Genomic DNA, 16829 nt, shown 5'->3' on the forward strand with positions numbered 1-16829 from the left:
GCACCACTCTAGTCTCACCCACGTTTCCATTTTATGTGTAACCGTCGATGTGTCCTTCAGTCCACGTTCATAAAGTTTTATCATGTTGTGGCTTTAAGTATTCCGTGTGGTCACCGACCGTTTTGGGTGTCACTCGTTTCTCTGCCTGCAATCTTCCCTCTTGATATGCACACCTGGCCTCACCCATTGCAACCTCCTTCCAACTTGTTCTGTCATGCCACACAATTCCTAGTGTGCTCATGTATGCCCTTATATTCAAAGACCTGAAGCGTATATTCCGTGCGGCACTGAACATTATATTGTACATAGTTAAGTGGCTTTAAAATAAAAACGTGTGCTTGACTAGATTGAAAACTAATTTCTTTAGAAATGCTTTTTGTGTTTAGTTTTTTTTCCTTCCCTCGCACCTCCGATTAGCACGGTTAGCTATGTACGGTGGGAAAGAAGTTTGACATATTGTACTTACATTACAGTTGGATTGAGTCCAGGACAAGGTTGGGTGAACTCAGCTCATTGTTGCTCACCTATGACTTCATGTGAAGTCGACGGTAGCCAGCCCACAGGTACACTGGTCCACACCGTAGGGGTTTGAAATGTCCACCACTGAAAGGCTCACGACCACGAATAGAGATAAGCATTACAAAGACGCCAATTTGATGCAACTCCATTCCATTTACCAAGCATGGCTGGTGTGTAAATGCCACGTGAAAACACTCCCTAGGGAGCTGCAATTTTAGCCAGCTTTGTATTCTCTCCAACCAGTCGTGCCGGTGTAAGCACAGTCCCACCTATGTTTGTATATTGTACCCCACCTGACGATCAGAGAAAAGGGGTCATTGAATTCCTTGACCCTTACAGCCTTAGGGGTGGGGTGGGGGGCTTTTGTAGATGCAACAGTGGCCTTTGTCATGTGTCTTCCGAAAATGCTCCATGTAACCCCCCACATCACACAAGAGAAAGAGGGGACATGCGGAGAGCTAACTTTTATTGGCCCTGATCCCAACGAAAGCTGTAACTATTCCAAACGTCTCAACATTAAAGGGCCGGGCTTTGGGAATGGTAGCAATAATCTTGTTTATAGTGTGGAAGGCTGCTGCAGATGGCATTCATTTGTTTAAAACTCGACCCCTGTTTTTTCGACTTCGGGCCCCAAGGCAAAGAGATAGCAGGTGCCTCTTCAAATGTGAACTGAACCACCACAAAGAAATCGTTCCCATAACATCTGCTTTGCGTTTCTCACGCTCACGCACACAAAGACACAAAGTGCCCAGTACCTATGACTACGATCAGACCATTTCCAAAAAGGGTTTATGTGCCCATGTGCAGTGGAAACTTCAGACGTCTCTGGTGAAGATTTGTTTTATTTTTTCACCCATTGCCAATCCACTGCTGGATGGAGGCAAGCCTGCCCACACTGTGTGTCGGTGCAGGTTGGTGCGTAAGCATCGAGGCAGAGCTGATTACGATATCGCCATGGCCGGGAATTGAACTCATGTGGCCGGGTTCTCTAAAAAGTGTTCTAATCAACGCGCCACCACGACCCACCAAAATATCAGTGGCAAGGGTTGCAAATCATCTTTAAAGCAGTGCTTACGTAATGTTGATGGCTGCTACTCAGAAATGTGTTTTAGCTTGGAGGCTGGAATGAGACTTGTACACGTGTAGTGATGTTAAATGGATCCCGACGGCGCGTATCGCCACGTGCCGTTGTAACAGGCGCAGATGCTAACACACCACGCAGTACCATTCAGTGGGCCACTAGGGGCATGGTGCTGGGTGCGAGCAGAAGTAAGCCTGATGAGTCCTACCGACAGAGTAGGGGATTGCATCCTCCACGAGCGCCGCAGATAATCACCATAGAGGGGGCCGCTGGGAGAGTGTGGTGGGGGGCGGCTGGTGCTAGGGGTCATCTGAGGACGAGTCACCCTGGCACCGGGTTAAGCACGTGATGGTGCGGGGTGAGTAATGTGGGCCAAAGGTGAACGAGGGGGCACGGGGGGAGTAGCTGAGAACGTCTGGAGAGTGAAGAGGCGTGGTTAAGGGCGGAGCCAGAGAGGGAACAGGTGCGGTGTAGCCTGGAAACGTCGGGAATATTCTGGACGGAGGGCGCGGCCGAGGGTGGAGCCAGGCCACGCGGAGAGAGATAAAAGGGAAGCCCCGATCACAGATCCGGGCTGTCTGCAGGTGAAGTGGAACCCAAGTGATACGTCTTTGTCCCCGTCTTCGACATCGTGGGTCAGGCAGCACGTTGCCTGCTCTAACCCGATTATAGTTATCCCGTATGCAAGAGAAATAGGTGTATTGTGGGCCTGTGCGTAACAAGAGTGAGAATCGGTGTATTCTGTCCCGTGTGTAACGGTGTAGAATAAGCGTTGCCTCCTAAATAGTGTCTTTGAATGACTCACTACACACGTATTCGCGTATGGCTGGGTGGCATTGCCACTAATGGGCAATGCGTAGCAGGGGCCGCATGTGGTTTGCAGCCGTGGCATTAAGGTGGCTTCCTGGCTGAACCTCCTCGGCTTGAGAGATAAATGGTCCCAACCACCTACAACGGGTGCCTTTGATGTGCACGGTCCACGGTAGTGCTTAGGTCAGGGGTCGGCACACATACGGCTCTGTGACGTTATTTGTTAAGGACCGTCATGTATTCGCATGCATTGCTGATGTTGAATTCGAATGAAATGCCTCCTCTTATTTTGGTTTCTGACTCCTGTGCTAGCACATTGGCAGCCCCCCTCCCTCCCCTTTTAATTTATGAACTCCTCGTGAGTTGGAGATTTAGCGACATAAGAGAGATGTGGACAAACTGTTGATGTGTAATGCGATGAGAGGAGACAGATACGGGATGAGACTAAAGGAATAACATGGGAGTTCTTATGTACATGAGATAGATGGTGTGAAAATTAGGGAAGAGGAGTGCAAACAAGATAGAGATGAAAGATGAATTCGCGTTGTGTGTGAATTTACTTTTTAATGTTTGTTAGGCTCTGAATTCCAGCTGATATTTCGTACATGTCAATTTTTTTCACGAATCAGAGGTCCCTTGAATTTTCTGGGGGTCCTCAGTCTTCTGCTTAGGTTACGTTTGCCTAAGCACCACTGTAATTATCCTGTGCACAGCAGAAAATCACTTGGGTGTAGCACTGCTGTCACTCAGCCACCAGCTGTAAAAGATAATCTTGGCAAATCTCAATGTGGACCAATGTGGTTCCCATAATTGTATAAGAGTCGGCATGTCATTGTAATAATTATATGTTCGACCATGATCAATCCGCTTCCGAATGAAGGCCACCCAAAGTCCCCGCCATCCCTCAGTCCAGCGACGCAACAATCCCCACCACACACTCGAGACTATTTAATCACTCCATCTCCATGGTTGAGGTCTTCTCCGAAGCATTACCTCATTTGGCTGCCACTGTTGCTAATCTCCACTATCGGCCGCCCAAATCCCACTTAATGGTCACCATGATGACTCTTGACGTGCGTTTGTTCTCTGATCCATGTGTTCGCCTTGCTCTCATTGTAATTCCAAGCATGCGCCTCTTCATGCTTCTTCTTGGTTCTTTCGGTAAAGTCACGTAGAAGGAAAATAATAAAATAAAACATAATAAAATAATTCTCACGACGTTTCGGCCACAACGCAAGCAGCCGTCTTCAGGTGGAGAACAGGTCTGTCGAGAAGGCAGAGTCTTCAGACTCTACATATAGGGACGGCTGCTTGCGTTGTGGCCGAAACGTCGTGAGAAATATTTTATTATGTTTTATTTTTATTATTTTCCTTCGACGTGACTTTACCGAAAGAACCAAGAAGATGAATCCCTGCAGTCACGAAAGCTTTAAATCGAAATCTCTTCATGCTTCTTTGCACACTCTTTTTTTGCCTTTTATTCAGAATCCGATGAGCTATGAAGTTATTTTTCACAGATCTCCAGTATTCTTCATAGAGCACCTCCGATTAGCACGGTTGGCTACGTACGGTGCGAAAGAAGTTCAACATACATGTGTACATATAGGGCACCTTAAATTCAACGTCACATTCCTGTACGTCGAGTAAAAATGTGATCCTTAACCTCGATGGTAATGTCCTGTATACCATAGAGAGCAGGAGATCCAGCCTTAACTTTCGATTAAAATATTTATCTCATCAGCTGTACACCTGTGAGATCATTTAAATTATATTTGTTTGAAATGTATGTGATATATAAAGTATATCTATCACTGAGTGGAGCGGTGGTGCAATTATTAGTTAACCTGGCCTTGGTTAACATCAGTACAGAGTGATAACAGAATCGGCCCTGATCCCCTCTAACCAACCTGCACTGACCATTGTGGTGAAGTATGGTCAAGCATCCCCTGTGACCGACATTGCATTCCTGCATTTCCCATAAATATGCTAAATTCCTCTTGATATGCAAATTCCTTTGTCAAGGCGCCCAGCTTATATATATATGCTCCAAGCTCGTGTGCTGTTTCATTCAGACTCTGTCGCCTCGACGGACCTGGTTTTCACCTGAGAACGACTGCTTGGGTTGTGGCCGAAACGTCGTGAGAATAATTGTATTATGTTTTATTTTTATTATTTTATTACATCCCTTCTACGTGACTTTACCGAAAGAACCAAGAAGATTGCATGGGCATGCAATCCCAATTGACATTGGAATTTCGTGACTCTTTTTTTATAAGCCTTGCTTGCTACCGGCGTCTTTCGCTAGGATAGAGACGTCTCAATCGATGCTCAGCTGGCTGTGAATAATGATGATTGTGTTCAGTGTGAAACTGAACCATGAAGCAAACGTAGTCACCGGTGAATCGCCTGAGACTTGGCCGACATGGGGTCAAAATTATGGTCACACTCTCATCGACCATTAAAGTTGGAGCCCGTTGTCAATCCACTGCTGGATGACGGCCTCCCCGTGCCGTATCGGTCATAGGGATTGTTTAAACATGCTTCGCCAGTGAAGGGAGTGGAGGACGGGGGAGGTGGTAGCTTTTGTGGATGGCAGGAACGCTTCGGATAATTAGCTACGGCTGGGAATTTAACTTAGGTCATCGGATTCAAATGACAGTGCACCACTGCTCCAACCTCGTTTAACAATCAAGTCCTCTTAAATTAAATTACGTCATTCGCTCCAGTCTACCATCTACTCTGGTTGTACAGGCTCAATGTGTAATACATTGTCATTGTGTGTGTTTTGATTTCCAATGAGCGGTGGGGTAGCGGTTAGCGCGTTGCGCTACGAGCCCGGCGAGTCGAGTTCGATTCCCGCTCACGGACAGCACCAGCGGCGATTATCTAAACCGGTCCTGGGCCTCCCCTAGGTCGACTCAGCCTCAAATGAGTACCTGGTGCGCTGTGCAAAAATCGCCTCTAGGGAGACAAATGCGGCCGGGCGTGGTGTTGGCCACCCACCCCCCGCGCGTGCCGTGCCATGCCGCCCTTCATAGGTGCTCGCCAACATCCCTCGTCCCAACGGTCTGTTGCTGTGATGGTGCAACGTCTCGCGGGCGCAAGTCGGAACGTGTCATGCTGTGGCACGTGAACGACAATGGGGGGACATCCCGAGCCTCCAAAAATCTCTCCACCCCGGTACAGGTTTTTCAAGTTGCTCAAGGCGGGCTCGGCGAGTTCAGGGTAACTGTATGCCAACTGCCTGCATAAGCAGTTGCATTGTAATTGCTTGAACTGTAACAAAAAAAAGAGTGGGACAGATGGTGGTCTTTGTGTCAGAGCTGGAGATGCGTAAAGATGATAACCGGCCTTAAGGAAAGGGTCAGCTGTGGGGAGAATGCTGTCTGCCCTTTGTTATGCCACTCATACCAGAATGAGACTCGTTAGCCGAGACCACGGGGTCTGCAACCTGCGGCTCCGTGGCCGCATGCGATGACCTTTTTAAGGACTGCAGTGGCGGCTCTTGAAATTCGAAAAAAAATGTCTCTTCTTGTTATTTTGGAAGACAATGGAAGTTCAGTTTACCATGGAAGTCCAGTTTACCATGGGAGTGCAGTTGACCATAGAAGTCTAGTTTACCATGGAAGTCCAGTTCACCATGGAAGTCCAGTTTACCATGGCAATCCAGTTCACCAAGTGAGTCCAGTTTACCATGGGAGTCCAGTTTACCATGGGCGTCCAGTTTACCATAAAAGTCCAGTTTATCATGGGAGTCCAGTTTACCATGAGAGTCCAGTTCACCATGGGAGTCCAGTTTACCATGGGAGTCCAGTTCACCATGGAAGTCCAGTTCACCATGGAAGTCCAGTTCACCATGGAAGTCCAGTTTACCATGGGAGTTCAGTTCACCATGGAAGTCCAGTTTACCATGGGAGTTCAGTTCACCATGGAAGTCCAGTTCATCATGGAAGTCCAGTTCACCATTGGAGTCCAGTTTACCATGGAAGTCCAGTTCACCATGGAAGTCCAGTTTACCATGGGAGTCCAGTTCACTATGGAAGTCCAGTTTACCATGGAAGTCCAGTTCACCATGGAAGTCTAGCTTACCATGGAAGTCCAGTTCACCATGGAAGTCCAGTTCACCATTAAAGTCCAGTTTACCATGGGAGTCCAGTTTGCCATGGGAGTCTAGTTTACCATGGAAGTCCAGTTTACCATGGAAGTCCAGTTTACCATGGGCAGGGCTTGGCAACCTGCGGCTCTAGAGGACTGTTTGATGACGCTAATCAATTCAGGACCACCGCCGTCTCGTATTCACCACACAGTGCTTTGTGGCTCTTTAAATATTCAGGAGTCGAGGTTGTTGTTTTTTACCGAATTCGAAAAAAAATTCGCTTCTTCTTGTTTTTGGTTGCCGATCCCTGGCCGAGACGTACCACAACAGCAGTTTGCATGCTCCGCGTTTCTCTCCAACTTGGATCAGGGACCTGCAGTGGCGTGCGGGCAGCACGACCACTGACCCACCTCCAGCGATGCCAAAAATGCAACTTACTCAACGTATGACGCTGACATTTATGCATTCCATCATATTCGGCGGTTCATTTTTTATTATATGAGTACTGGCGTTGTCAGTGTGTTTGTTCATTTAAATGTATAGCGCTGTAATCGATTTAGCACGGTAAGACTATTTTTATTTTTTTAAATCCTTTATATTAAGTTCGCTTGCTTGCTTGCTTGCGTGCTTGCGTGCGTGCTTGCGTGCTTGCTTGCTTGCTTACGACCGTGCAAATCTTTCGGTCGTTTTTTAACACACTTCCCGTGATCCAATCGAGCTGATATTTTCCACACAGACTCGTTGTGCGTGACAATACATTTTCGTGCAAATTTTTTTCCAAATGTTACACTGTTTAGGGAAAATTTTTAAAATATTTAATTACCAATTGCTTAATGCTGGCAGACAATCATCTGACCCATATGTGGCAGCCATCTCAAGCCAGAGGACGAGAGGACTCTAGCCGCCACGCATATAAAGGATTTATAGTGAAAAACTTTGTTTTTACGGGTTAATTTTTACCAGGTAAGGCCCACCGGGCTATATGGCTCTTTTTCAGAAGTGATTTCGCCACAAATGATAGCTCAACAAAGTGGCCTATGATCGTGTGGAAATTGATATTAGCCAAAGAACCTAAACGCGTGTTTCTACATGTGGAAGCAAAAACCGGAGGACCCGGAGAAAAATCCACGTGACCACGGGGAGAGCATGCGGGGTCGAACCCACGACCTCCTGTATACCTGGCGAAGTAGTTAACATCTCCTAGCCACCGCAGCGCCCAAGAGGTGGCGCTGTGGTTAGCATCACGTCAGTAGCAAGTGATATTTGAACCGCGATGACCCCTTTCAACAACCCAGTGACCCGTGAGGTGAAGTATGGTCAAATCCCCATGAACAGCACGGGGGGGTGGGGGAGTTTATTCATCCAGCAGTGGATTAGCAATCGGCTGTAAATTATGAATGCGTGTAATGGTTTCTTACCTGCAACTTCGATTAACAATATTAGTGTATTAATTCTAGATTTGAAGCTTTCGTGACTGCAAGGATTCATATTCTTAGGTTTTTTCGGTAAAGTCACGTAGGTAAAAAATAAAAATTAATAAAAGTAAAATAAAATAAAAATCACGACTTTTCGGAGGCAACACAAGCTTCCGTCTTTAGGTGGGACCGTCACAGCACGAGAGCTGTCGTGCTGTGTTAGTGTATTTTACTTTCATAGATTTTCCGATGACAATCTTACACGTTCAGTGCATTGCAATCAGACTCCAACTGAAAGTTCGCGACCCCCCTCCCCCCGCCATGGATAGCTAACATATTCCCCTCCGTATAGCGACGTAACGTCAAATTCTGGGCTGCTGTGTGCTTCATGACTTTCGTATGGCTGCTGATGTAGATGCTGAGTAACAACAACAACTTCACATGCAGGTGGTCAATCCCAGACAAATCGCATCAGGAGCAGCGGAGTGTATCGCTGTGATGTCTCCGTATTTCTGGTGTACGCTGCTAGGTGTTGGGAGAGTTCAGAATAAAAGTGTCTTTACGCGATGACCCCAAACAGCGTCGTGTTATTGACACCAATCGGACCGTAATTTCTTCAAACTCCAGCTCGTGGGTATGCAAGCCGACAGAGGCCCCCATTAACAGGCAAAAACAACAAAAAAGGCAACAACAACAACAACAACAGTCGCGTTTGTCCAAAACCCACCCAAACGATGACAAACGATGAATGCGGTGCATTCACGCACGACCGCGTCGTGGATAAGTTGGTTGCAATTTAGAAATTAAAATAATTACTTCAACATGAAATGATGCAGCAAGGTTAGATTTAAATCATTGTAATTGTGTGTTTTTTTCCACCCGTCACCATGGCTCTATTGCGCACAGGTATGGCAGGTGGTCTAATGGATCCAAGGTCTGAATTAAAACAGTTGCACCAACCTAATGCCCATTTTTAAATCCGACAGTATCATCCAGGAGGTTTTTTCGTGTTCGATCGCGTAAATATAAGTGTGCCGGTAAACCCGCCACAACCTGACACAGCCTAGAAGTGAGGTTTGTCACGTTAACAAAACGTGCTAATCTTCTTGGTTCTTTCGGTAAAGTCATGTAGAAGGGAAGTAATAAAATAATACAAATAAAACATAATAAAATAATTCTCACGACGTTTCTTTTTATTCTTCACCTGAGGACGGCTGCTTACGTTGTGGCTGAAACGTCGTGAGAATTATTTTATTACGTTTTATTTGTATTATTTTATTACTTCCCTTCTACGTGACTTTACCGAAAGAACTAAGAAGATGAATCCCTGCAGTCACGAAAGCTTTAAATCGAAAAACGTGCTAATTCATTACAAGTACAGTACACCGGTGTGTTGGAGAGTAAACCCACAACATTTACAATTCGCGTAACCGTGACGTTTAGCCGGTAATCGCAACCAGCCTCATCAGACGACAGCCAGAAATCTGTCTGCTACCCGATTTCTATTTACACGATCTAACCCAAAAAAAAACTCTATCATGGATAATATTGATCGCAAAAGCGTACGTGTTAAACTTTGTGCCATTGCATGTTTGCGACATCGATGGCTATACTTAATAAGTGAACAAGTATAACCCGTAAAAACAAAGTTTTTCACTATAAATCCTTTATATGCGTGGCGGCTAGAGTCCTCTCGTCCTCTGGCTTGAGATGGCTGCCACCTATGGGTCAGATGATTGCATTGCACCATTAAGCAATTGGTAATTAAATATATTTTTGTCCTAAAAAGTGTAAAATTTTGGAAAAGTTTTTTTCACGAAAAGAAATTGTCACGCACAACGAGTCTGTGTGCAAAATGTCAGCTCGATTGGATCACGGGAAGTGGGTTAAAAAACGACCGAAAGATTTGCACGGTCGTAAGCAAGCAAGCAAGCAAACTTAATATAAGTATAACCCGTAAAAACAAAGTTTTTCACTATAAATCCTTTACATGCGTGGCAGCGAACTTAATATAAAGGATTTAAAAATATATTCGCCTGTGGAGGACGCGGGGATCGATCCCGCGACCTTTGGCATGGGAAGCGAGGGCGCTACCAACTGCGCTACTCCGCCACGGCCTGTGGAGGGGTTACGCTCTGGGCTCTTATACTGTGACGTTCAGCCAAAGCCAAGAATGAGTTATATTTGAATATATGTAAAATACAAAAAATTTGCCTAAAAAGTGTAAAATTTTGGGAATTTTTTTTCACGAACATTAATTGTCTGGCACAACGAGTCTGTGTGGAAAATGTCAGCTCGATTGGATCACGGGAAGTGGGTTAAAAAACGACCGAAAGATTTGCACGGTCGTAAGCAAGCACGCAAGCAAGCACGTGAACTTAATATAAAGGATTTAATAAAGGATTCAAAAAGTGTCAAGATTTTACTGCACGATTAATGTTTCCTTCTCAACCTCGCCACCAATCAATCGTACGACCACGCCTATTTCAATTGGAGCTTGTGGTAGCGCTGAATAGCAGCGCATTACATTGGGAGTAAAATACAAATGTAAGTTGTAGTTTTTGTTCTGCAGTTTTGGGTTTATTGACAAAATAACTTCACGTAAACTATGCATAACTGTGTGCAAGTTCACTCACGTTCAGACACTCAGTTCATTCTCAAGTGGAACGTGCTGTGCATGTTCTAGGATGCATCGAACATAGCGCAACCGTCTGTTTTGACTTCAGATAAGTCCCTGAACTCGTTGTTGTGATGTTGCGATGTTGCACAAAAAAGACTGTGTCGGTTGTTTTCAATACAGAACCAGATGAGAAATTCCGTGTAATAAAACCTTCTTGCTGGCATTTTCCTGTAGAAAACACATCATTATCAAAGGCACCAGTCATCGTTTAATGGTATCATCAGTGGTTTCACAATTACCTGGAAGAGGATCCAGAAACAGAATTAAAAAAAAAACAATTACTCCGATTGATTAATCGTAACTGCATGCAGAAATAATATTCTTAAAAATGTTATTTAAAAAATAAATTGAGAAATGCCATCGCGTTCGCAATGAGGCAGTTGAACTTCTCTGCAAATGGCATAACTTTCACCGATGTTAGGTTTTAACATTGTATAAGCACATACCCAGCCAATACTGTTCCCATCCATGTATTCAAGGTGAAAGACATTAACGTACCACACCACGCCATCGTGTAACAATGCAGGGGTTTAATGTCATTTGGCAGTCAGCCCATCAGGCATGCAGTTCTGACATGATATCGTAATTTAGCAGTCTTCCCTGCATGTCAATTCTAAACTTTAAAAGCCAAAAGCAGTGCCCTTTAAAGACACGCTCCTGCCGAATACCGTAGGTACACTGAATGCGGTCGCTAAAGATTGCGCGCCCGAATCATCAAAGCCCCTTTTTCAACAAAAGGAAGCATGTAAAATGGACGGCAGAAGCAAGAGCTACAAATGACCGTTAAAATATTAATTATTAATGAGAACGCTACAGGCATTTACCCTGCCATTAACAAAAAATACCCATTAACTCACGATGGTTAAACCCCAAAGGGATTGTCCTTCCCTTCTGAGCTGCATTAACATTTAGATACAGCCATAACTTGTACATGGGCCGGGAATTGCGGTGCAATATATTAACGGTAAATATTCACATTCAAAAGCGGTTACACATTGTTTTTAAACTCTCAAAACAGGCACAAACACAGCCCACGCGACGGAGAACAGCTTCTGGCGATGTGTGTGGCGCGCGAGACGTGTCAAAAGACGAAACGCAACCATTCATTTAGCGGCAACGCATGCGCTCCAATTTGATCGCAAACACACAAGTGGCATCGGGAGGGCAAAGTGACATGAGGCCCTCATCTCCGCGGGCGGGTAGAGACGAGTTTCACAGAACGAGACCCTGAGGGCTGAGCACAAAGTTCCACGGCAGTCCGGTCCCACGACGCGTCTCGTGGCTTCTCCGTCGGCAGGGGAGGGGTTTCCGTAAAACCCCGCGAAGCTCCACAGCGCAACGGGCATCCGTAGCACATCGGCGACAGAAAACAACAAGAAACGGAAGGAGGAGAGACGGAGGGGGAGGGTGGAAATCAAAAAAGTGGCAAGTGCAAGGAGAAACTTTGCTCTTTGGTTTCGGTCGGTTTCGTTCCCTTCCCGTCCCGAGTTGTCCGGTGTCGAGGATGTAATCCACCACGTGAGTGCGCGCGCGACGCGCAAGCGGCCGGCTTTCAGTCGAGCTCCGTCAATCCACACGGCCGCCGGAATTCTTGTCCCCTCTCGTGCAGCCACTTGTTGGCGACTGTCGCGGGGAGAGAGGAGGAGACGTCACAAAAGGCGAGGCTCTACAGGAATCACGCGAAAACCAACGTATGGCTGCGACGTGATGGCGCGGCAGTGTCGCGGCGTGGCGCGTGCAGGCGGTGCGGGAGACTCACCCCACTTGCTGCCCACGAGCACAGGACAGGCGGCGTGCCGCGTGTCGTAGTCGCCCTCGCCGCTCGCGAGCATGTTGTGCCAGAACACGGCCGAGCCCTGTGCGAGCCCAGGGAGGGAGCCCAACAAGCAGCCACAGTCACAGCCGGCACCACAACCACAGCCACCAGAACCAAACACCATAACCACAGCAACCACCACAACCACAGCCACCAGAACCAGACACAGCACCACAACCACAGCCACCAGAACCAACACCATAACCACAGGCACCACCACAACCACAGCCACCAGAACCAGTCAGCACCACAACCACAGCAAGCACAACCGAAGGCAGCACAGCCACAACGAGCACCACAGCCCACCACAACAACATCCAGCACCGCAGCCACAGATAACACCACAACCACAGTCAGCACCACCACAACCAGAACAATCACCACCATCACCATCATCATTAAAGCACCATTTCCAGCTGCATCATCGCCAACAGCATCACCAGCACCAGCACCAAAGCCACCGTAGTACCCATCAACCACAACCATCACCAGCACAATGAAATCCACCATCGGCACCACAACCACCATCAACGTGTGAACAACAACAACAACAAAAAACACACAAACAAGCACAGTGTTAATAACCAAGACGACAACACGAAGAGCTACACGAGATCTGTGACTAAATCTATGGACGCGTTCCTATTCCCGTGTGCTCCCAACAAGCGTGCCTGGTACAGTCCACAAAGTACAAGCTCGTTGCAACAACAACAAAAAAACCACGCTCGGTCAGGCTTTACAATAGTGTCACCAACGCTTGCGGGCGATCGAGCCTGCGCGGGGAGCCAGGGGGAGGAAGCGCGCACAGCTGGGAGCGGAAGATGGAAATAGATGCACGAGCCAGCGAGGACAGGGGCAGGTTACATAATCCCTGCGCGAACTGACAAGGTAGCTGCTGCTGCTTGCGCGACGGTGACGCATGAAGCAGAGGTTGCAAACGGGTTTTGATTCCTTACCCGTACCCGTACCCAACTGCACCAGGGTCGCAAATGGGTACCCATACCCTACCCGAAATGAGTGACAAACGGTGACTCACCAGTGACTCACGGCCTACCCGGCTACCTATACCCGGCCGCACCAGGGTCGCAAACGGCTACCCGTACCCGGCCGGGTACGGGTAGCCGGGTATCGGGTAGGGTACGGGTATCGGGTACCCGGTTGCGACCTCTGGCATGAAGTAGTTGAAGTAGTCGCAACCCCAACTTACTCGTACAAAACACAATTGTAAATAATCCAAGTGTCATTCAACCCCTGAAGATGCCCGCACAAGGTAGGTAGCACTGGGTAACAGCTTGAGAGAATGAATTCATCAGAATACAAATGTTTATTTAGACTGCAGGAATCCGATGAGCTATGAAGCTATTTTTCCCAGACATCCAGTAAATGCTCCACGCACAACCCCAAACCATAAACAACAACAACAACAAAAACGCATACTTCGGATTGCAAGCGGCCATGAAAACGTAGGGCGTAAAATTTAAACGACTCCCCACCTTTTTGGGCAAAACCGTCGCCCCAACTCCTGGAAAGACGGTCGCTCCGCCAGCTGCCACTTCGCTCATCTGTGCAGGCGACAGGGAAATGGGACCTCATCAGGCGCCAGCATCGACGAGCGCGGAGAGTCGAACACAGCCCCGACTTGCGTTTCATACAACAACTAAGTTCACTGCTGCCATTTGCCATCTGCTGAATCGCACGTTGCGGCAATAAACACAAGCGGTGTTTGACCCTCTTGTACGAATTGTTCGTATGTATGTTGAACTTCTTTCGCACCGCACGGAGCCAACCGTGCTGGTCGGAGGTGCGGGGGAAGGACAACAAACTAAACACAAAAATCAGTTCTAAAGAAATGAGTTTTCAACCTAGATTTTAAAAAGTGCATAGCTCCCAGCGGCTTCTGAATATCAGAAGAGCGTTCCAGACGACCGCAGAAGCCTAACTGAAAGCGCGCGATGCAGTGACCGTCTTTGTTCGATTGCTTGGTAAAAGCCGTTGCGAGGAGTTTGCCTGATGGTTCTTCACAATAAAGAGTGCGTGTATACAGCGCCTAGATGCAACAACATCTCAAGAAACAGTAAAATAATGTCGCGCGTTAAAATGAGGTCGTGTGGAAAGAAGAGGCTATTTCATTTTGATTGCAAGAGGGAAGCTAAGGGATGAGAGTCTGTGGCAGTGCCGGTGTTACTCCACCTACTGGTTCGAAAGGGGCTAACTTCCACCGTAAGCACCTTGATCACTGATACACGTTTTAAAAGTAGTCTTCTCTTTGGGCTTTTTTTTATTAACTACAGCTCAAGACACACGAAATTGACTTTCGTAGTTTTAATCAGACGACTTTTATAACGATAGTAAATTATTTCTAACTCATGCACATTTTGATTGAAAGCTTTCGTGACTGCAGGGATTCATATTCTTGGTTCTTTCGGTAAAGTTATTTCCCTTCTACGTGACTTTACCGAAAGAACCAAGAATATCATGCATACTTCATAAATCAAACATGTTATTCAATCAAGATCTCGGAGGCGCTGAACCAAAACTTAAAGTCCCCCATACCTAAGCCAGAATGGGTCAGAGCCTGAACTGGTGAGAGCCAGAATGGGTCACAGCCTGAACTGGTGAGAGCCAGAACTGCTTATTGCCTGAACAGGTGAGAGTCTGAACAGCTGAGCGGCTGAACAGGTGAGAGCATTGCACAGGTGGTAGCCGTGAGCTGACGATGGTGATTGGATGCTGCTGCTGCTGCGTGTGTGTGCAGTGGGGTAGAGTGTTCCAGGCAGCTCGTGTATCGACGGAGAAATTTCGCTCAGCCAAGGACAGTCCTGGCTCTGGGTACAATGGGCAGACTATGTAGACGGCGATTTCCTGTGGTCAGCGGAATGAGAAATTGACGAAATTTGCTCAACGAAGGCACCCAAGAGTAACGCTCTAAGGCGGTCTAACATACAAACAAAAACAATGAGAATGTGGAAAGCGGTGAAAGCGACCCCGTGACAAACACCGCGGATTAAATCAACATTCCAGTCGATTTAAACAAGAGCCGGCCGGGTAATGCCAGCCCTGTGGGAAGTCCACGGGAAGCGTCCCCATGGGTCTAAGCAAACACCGCCCCCCCCCCCCCCCATCAATTAGAGCGAGGCCGGGAACCCTGAAGAGGAATGTGGCTGCAAGGTGAGACCCCCCCAACCCGTCTCGTGCAAGCCGACGGAGTCTCCCATCCAATTTGCCCCATGACAGACACCACGGGGCAAACATTCAGGCGGTGCATTCTGGACATTTGGCGATGGTCATAAATGACATCACGCGATTTTTTACGATTTTTGACCCCCCCCCCTCTCCCCCCCTTGTCACACGGCGTCACAAAAAGTCAGACCCCCCCCCCCTCAAATATGACGTCACAAAGCTCTGCCCCCCCTCCCCCCAAAACCATAGTTACATTTTGAAAATAAAACATGCTTCGAATCGCTTTAAACTATTGTCATTGTAGTGCGTATTTAATGTGGCGCTGCACTCTGATGTTGTAGGAGAAAACATTTGTTAAAAAGTCTATTTAATTAAGTAGAACGCATTTTTATTAAAAAGTATAGTTAATTAAGTAGAACGTATTCTTGGTTCTTTCGGTAAAGTCACGTAGAAGGGAAATAATTAAATATAAAACAATTTTTTTTGTATGAGGACGGCTGCTTGCGTTGTGGCCGAAACGTCATGAGAATTATTTTAATTATGTTTTATTTTTATTATTTTATTACTTCCCTTCTACGTGACTTTACCGAAAGAACCAAGAATATGAATCCCTGCAGTCACGAAAGCTTTACATCAAAATTTAAGTAGAACGTGTTGTCTATATTTATTTAAAGTTGCGCATTTTGATGTGAAGTCACATTTCTCAACCCTCCCCCCCCTCGTCACACATCGTCACAAATGTATGACCTCCCCCCAGGTGCGTGACGTCATTTATGGACGGACCCTTTGGCGATGGTCATAAACTTCAACCACCGTGCAGCCCCTTTCGTCAACCCACTGTTGGTGGATAAGGCCCCCCTCTGACGTCATGTAGGTCATGGGGGTTGACAACTTTACTTTATCTTCTTGGTTATTTCGGTAAAGTCACGTAGAAGGGAAGTAATAAAATAATAAAAATAAAACATAATAAAATAATATAATAATATAACTTTACTTTAGTACGCCGCTCGGGTCGGTTTATTAGGAAGTCGCCGGATCTGTGCACTTTAAAATCTCGACTGAAAACTCATTTCTGTAAAAAAAAAACTGCTTTTTTGTGTTAAGTTTGTTGTCCTTCCCCCGCACCTCCGATTGGCGCGTTTGGCTACGTACGGTACGAAAGAAGTTCAACATACATATACGGTGGAGCGCAAGACGCTGGGAGCATGGTATAGTACAATAGGTGATTTGAA

General features: G+C 46.7%; 1 protein-coding gene across 2 annotated transcripts in view; it reads right to left on the reverse strand.

Moving 5' to 3' along the window:
• Positions 1–10796: 10796 nt before the first annotated feature.
• The window catches only part of LOC133341866 (prolyl 4-hydroxylase subunit alpha-1-like), a 47740-nt gene continuing 41707 nt past the window's right edge, over positions 10797–16829 (reverse strand). For both annotated transcript variants that reach the window (XM_061550662.1, XM_061550660.1), the window contains exons 13-15: positions 13911–13979; positions 12361–12457; positions 10797–12224 (exon numbers count right to left, since the gene is read on the reverse strand). In XM_061550662.1, coding sequence (XP_061406646.1) covers positions 12154–12224; positions 12361–12457; positions 13911–13979 — 237 coding nt within the window. In that variant the 3' untranslated portion in view covers positions 10797–12153. The remainder of the gene's footprint in view (positions 12225–12360; positions 12458–13910; positions 13980–16829) is intronic.

The sequence above is a fragment of the Lethenteron reissneri genome, chromosome 12 (assembly GCF_015708825.2).
Source record: "Lethenteron reissneri isolate LAM-NWPU_2019-01 chromosome 12, ASM1570882v1, whole genome shotgun sequence".
NCBI lineage: Eukaryota > Metazoa > Chordata > Hyperoartia > Petromyzontiformes > Petromyzontidae > Lethenteron > Lethenteron reissneri.